This window comes from Carlito syrichta, unplaced genomic scaffold (assembly GCF_000164805.1).
Source record: "Carlito syrichta isolate Samal-C Ts95f unplaced genomic scaffold, Tarsius_syrichta-2.0.1 Scaffold143244, whole genome shotgun sequence".
Classification (NCBI taxonomy): Eukaryota; Metazoa; Chordata; class Mammalia; order Primates; family Tarsiidae; genus Carlito; species Carlito syrichta.
The window spans coordinates 62,659-68,015 of NW_007087340.1; the positions used below are offsets into that span (position 1 = coordinate 62,659).

At 58.9% G+C, this 5,357-nt stretch overlaps 1 protein-coding gene across 1 annotated transcript in view; it reads right to left on the bottom strand.

The window, feature by feature from the left end:
• The window catches only part of LOC103251622 (rap guanine nucleotide exchange factor 1), an 8,664-nt gene extending 4,923 nt beyond the window's left edge, over positions 1–3,741 (bottom strand). The window contains exons 1-6 of the mRNA XM_008050210.2: positions 3,733–3,741; positions 3,430–3,560; positions 3,154–3,339; positions 2,241–2,325; positions 2,023–2,117; positions 19–97 (exon numbers count right to left, since the gene is read on the bottom strand). Coding sequence (XP_008048401.1) covers positions 19–97; positions 2,023–2,117; positions 2,241–2,325; positions 3,154–3,339; positions 3,430–3,560; positions 3,733–3,741 — 585 coding nt within the window. The remainder of the gene's footprint in view (positions 1–18; positions 98–2,022; positions 2,118–2,240; positions 2,326–3,153; positions 3,340–3,429; positions 3,561–3,732) is intronic.
• Between the last annotated feature and the right edge of the window lie 1,616 nt (positions 3,742–5,357).

Sequence of the window (5,357 nt, forward strand, 5' to 3'; positions counted from 1 at the left end):
GGAGTCCGGCCACATTACCTTCATGATCTTGATGAACTTCAAGAGCAGCCGTTCCCTGTCCTGGGCCTTTTCCTGTAACATGATTATTGACCGGACCCTGCATGGACCAAGGGTAGAAAGACACAGCTGAGCTGACGGGTCCTTGCAGGTCCTCATGGAGGCAGGGCCCGCACGAGCCCACTCCCAGGGAGTGCCCAGGGCCTGCCAGGATCCAGGCCCGGACCCGGGGGTCTTCCCTCAAGGAGCTCTCCGCAGCTCAGAGACACATGGAAGTCCGATGGCAGGTGCCCACTGCGCCACCAAGGACCTTGGGTGCTGCACATGGAGGCAGGGCTTGAAACAGAGCTTTGTTTGACAAGTTTGAGCCCCGAGCACCACTGGGGCAGGAGAAGTGGCTCATGTGGCCTCAGGCTGGCTCAAGGGATCAGATGACACAGGCAGTTAAGAAGTCACTTTTGGCTCAGTGGCTCAGCCTGTAATCCCATGCCTTTGGGAGGCTGAGGTGAGTGGACTGCCTGAGCCCGTGGGTTCGAGACCCGCCTGGGCAACTTGGCGAGACCTCATTCTACAATAAATCAAAATGAGCTGGGCGTGGTAGCGTGCACCTGTAGTTCCAGCTACTTGGAAGGCTGAGGTGGAAGGATCGCCAGAGCCCAGCAGGTCGAGGCTGCGGTGGCTGGGAGCGGCCACTGCACTCCCGTCTGGGTGACAGAGTGAGACTCCAACTCAAAAAAAAAAGAAGTCACTTTTGGCCAGGCACAGTGGCTCACGCCTGTAATTCCAGCACTTTGGGAGGCAGAGGTGAGAGGATCACCTGAGCTCAGGGATTTGAGACCAGACTGAGCAACACGGTGAGACCTTGTCTCTACAGTAAATCAAAAGATCAGCCAGGCATGGTGGCACATGCCTGTGGTTCCAGTTACTTAGAAGGCTGAGGCAGAAGGATTGTCTGAGCCCAGCAGGTCGAGGCTGCGGTGGCCGTGAGCGTGCCACTGTACTCTAGCTTGGGTGACAGAGTGAGATTCTGATTCAAAAAAGAAAAGAAGCCACTTTTGCCAGGCACAAAGGATGGAATCTGTCAGAACCTTAGCAGGCAACCAAAGGCAAGTCTCATCTGAGCCGTGTGTGCAGCAGAGACTTCACAATGACGTCAACTTTCAGAGGTTTTGCAGGGGCCACCACCAAGGTCACTCAGAGGAGGTGCCACACTCTGCACTGCCTCTTCTGCTCCATGAGTGGGCAGCTGTGCTGGGCACTTCGAAGACCACGGCTCTCCCCACCTGCAGCTCTGCCCAGCCAGGCTCCATGAGGTCTCCCTGAGCTTCCTGTACTCATTGAGGGGCTGGTGCCAGAGCCCAGGCTGGGGCTGTGTAGCAGCTTCCATCTGCCTTGGGAACCACCATATCCTATTAGAAGGCGGGAAAGGGGGCACGACCCTATTTGCCTCCAACAAGCAGTCCTCAGAGTGATTAAAACACATCAGACATTCCCCTAGTGGCAACAGTGGATGGGGCACTGCACAGCTGCCAAGCCCTGCCAGCTCTTCTGCTTGATGCCAGGATGCTGTGGGCACTTTGTCGCAGCTTGAAGAGCCAAGTGTTCTGAATTATAAACACACTGTTGGATTCACTTTGCTCTAAGAGAATTGAAGGCTAAATAAAAGTATTAACAGAACCCACTCATTTGCTAACCGTTCTGTTAGGCAGAGTCAGTGACTAGTGCAGGATGGCAAACTCGACTCCCCTCCCCAGCCGCCATCTATGGCAGACATTACTAATCAATTCTGGCACTCTTTCCCACTGAGCATCAGGTGCCCCTTCTACCAGCCCTGCGGGTGGCCCATTATAGCAAGTCCCTGCCCTTATTCTCCGCCTATAGTTCATGATTGTTGATCATGGGGCCCTGAAGAGCTTGGAGGAATGAAAGGCACAGCACCTTCTCCTCTGCAAACAAAAACACAGACCGCATCCAGGCATGCCACCGTCCAGAGCACCAAGGCCTTGCACTGCAGCCCCTACTTACCAGTAGGACATGTTGTTGAAGTGCTCTGTGAACTGGGTCAAGTTGGGGCTCTTCTCCTCATTCTGCTCTTTTGCCCAAAGCAAAACCTCAGGAATCTACAAAAGGAAACAGACTAGATAGAGTTGGAGTCCTCTGGCTCTCCGGCGAGGGTGTGGAGGCAGGGGGCCTCGCATTCAGGGACAACCAGCAGTGGCTTCCTTGGGCAGGGCAGCCCATACCTCGATTTTATAAAAGAGTTCAGCGTCCAGCAGTGTCAGCTGTTCAGCTATTTCATGGCTGTGAAAGTCGTGCAGCGTCCCTGGCCTGGAAGACAGAGGCATGAGAAATGCCATCAGGGGTGGGGATAAGAGCCACCAGGCATAGGGATGCTGGTCAGGGAGTGAGCAGGCTTGGGCTGCGCTTCAGAGCTGAGAGAGCTTCTGTCCGCAGCGGGGGAGTGGAGGCCATGGAGCAGGTCAGCACAGCTGCTCCTTGGGTCTCCTGGGCTGCACACTCCTCCCCGGGAGACACTGTCTGCCTCTCTCCTGCCTCTGCCGGGTGTGCCTGCAGCTCCTGGAACCAGGAGACTGAATTTCCCTCACCAGCTCATGGACAGTTCAGGTGCCAAGGACTCCTGCTCACAGCCTGACCCCACCTCTGGGTGGCCAGCGAGAATAGAGGTGGCACTGTATACACACAGCCCAAATTCTTACAAGAAGTCGATAATCAACAAACACCTATAACTGGAGCTGAAACACACCTCTGGCTGGGACAGAGGGGCAGGCAGCAGGTAGAGACTTTAACACAGGCTCTTAGAATTGTCAGGGTAGCCCAGGGAGGCTGGGCTGGCTGCAGTTCATGACCACCTTGCTAGTGCTGGGGAGACCACACGCTGACTGCAGCCTGGAGCGTGCTCACATCTCCTGCCCAGGAAGCCCCCCCTGCCCTGCCGTCCACTTTGTGGTAACGAGGGGACCCCCCCCACCCATCTCCTGGAGAAGAGGCCCAGCCCCCCGGGAACCCACGGAGCATCCCCCGGCCATCTCACCCGGGGCCTGGGTGGAACCGGGCTGTGAGGCTGTGGGGCCAGGGGCAGAGGGCCAACTGGGGACGCGCGGCAGCGAGGCAGGGCTGGAGAAGCTGGCTCCTCACCTGGCGGCCACCCCCCGGGCTGCCAGGGGCTGGTCGGAGTTGGCACACCTGAGCAGCTTCTTCTGGTCCACCTTGTCCAGGATGTTCTTCCGGAGCACACGTGCCAGGCTGAGCTCCCCGCTGCACACCAGGCGGAAGACCAGCTCCATCAGCAGCTTGAGTATTTCCTCCGTCAGCTCTACCAGGCTGCGGGCCAAAGGTGTGAGCGGAGGCCAGGACCGAGACCCGGGGGAGCCCATGGCCGCCCTCTCCTGGGCCCGGGGCGGGAGCACTCACCAGAGCTCATCCACCACCCGCACCAGCACGAAGAACGTGTTCTTGCTGACACGCTTCTTGAACGTGTCGGCAAAGGGAGAGAACTTCTCGTATGTGGAGTGCCGGTCAAGGAAACAGTCGCGTGGTGGGTGCTGGGAGGGGACGACTGACACCTAGTGACTGTTACCGCCAGCTCACCGTGTCCTAGGAACCTGTGAGTGAGGCTCCGGCACCCAGAGATGAGGGCCCACTAGCAAAGCTGCAGAGCCAGGACTGAGCCCACCGCCTGACCCAGGGACTGCTCCCGACTGTTCCTGCTCCTACCTGCCCCATGGCTTCGCCACACAGTGCTGGCCTGCCTGTCGGGTTTGACGCAAGGCTGCTGTGAGATTCCAGGCATGCTGAGGATGCCTGGCTGAGCCCAGGCAGGGAAAGGTGGACCCAAACCAAGCACCCTCAAGCCACCAGCTCCCCCGGCATGTGTCCAAGCCAGAAGGGCCTCCCTCCACTCTGAGCCTCTACCCTGACACTCTCCTGGGGTCACGCAGGCAGCTCTGCTTGGACACCCTTCTGGGGCTCTCTTGCCTGTGATGCTTGGCTGCTTCCCTTTTCCGGAGCAGTTTGCTCACATCGGCCCCCTGTTCCCAGGGCAGCCTTTCCAACACCCTCCGCCCAGAAGCCAGCTCAGCCTCAGAGGCCCTGGGTGCCAGCTGCAGTGTCATGTTCACCATGGACTCTCCAGACACACCCTACAACTCCATCCTGCCCTGCTCTCCAGCGATCCATGATCTTCCATGTCAGGGGACTCAGGGTGCAGCCACATGCCAGGGACAGCCAGCCTGGCCCGTGGCACAGGGGTCACGAGCCAGCTGGGCCCAGCCCTTGACACACCTTTCCGTGGATACGCCCGAGGCGGCTGAGCGGGGCAGAGGCGGAGAGCCAGGGGTGTGGCCACCCGTCCACCAGGCAGCCACGTGGGGCAGACCTTTCATTTCCCTGAGCCTCCGTTTCCTCAAGTAGGAAATATGGTGACTGTCTACATACATAAAAGGCCGGTCTTAAGCCAAGCGAGAGTGCACGTGCGGATGCACATCTCACCTGACTCCGAGTCCTCGAAACGTGTGAGCGACTGCCCTTCAAGGAGCCGGGCCTGTGACAGAACGTGCTGGGGCCTGAGGCTCTGCCAGCTGGAAATGTCCACATCTGTCCTGAGAGAGGGGGCTACTGAGGTCAGGGCAGGGGAGAAGCGAAGGCGAGGGGGTCTGCAGGAGAGCCTGGGTGCACAGGGTAGGCTCAGGGCACACAGGAAGCAGCAGGAGAGCAGAGAACCCAGAACTTCCTGCCTAGGTGGCAGCGGCTGCCCAGCAGATGGCAGCCACGGGCTATGTGCCGGGAGGCAGCCAAGGCGCAGGGGACCCTGGGCCTCCTGCAGGTCGGGACAGGTGGTCCCCAGCTGAGGAAGGGGCAATGGGCAACAGAAGTAGGTCCTTCCAAGTCCCCCAGGATCCTCTTTGGCCACTACTGCAGGAAGTGACATTCACCAAGGGTGGGCCTGGAGGGGGCTGATCTGACCGAGGGAACAGGAGCCAATTCCAGATGGGGACGTGGCAGTCTGCGGTGGTGTCTGCAGCGGTGAAGGTGACTGCGCCCACCCTTGGAGCTGTTTATTTGAGTCTTGCTCCCCACACACCTGGTACCCCTCGTGCCCAATGTCCTGGAGCCTGTCTCTGGGAAGTTGCAGGTGCCAACCGTGCGGGTCTGCATTGCTTCTGCTCCCTCTTCTCTGGGGGTGTGTTCTTGCTAACTCTTGTTCAGAAGCACCCAGTGATGACAGCTGCCTCCAGGCAGCACTGACTGTGTCCCAGGCACCCTGCATTATTTCACTCAGCCCTTTTACAGGTGAGGGACTGGGGTTCAAAGAGGCCAGGGCCACAGCATGGCCAAGGCGG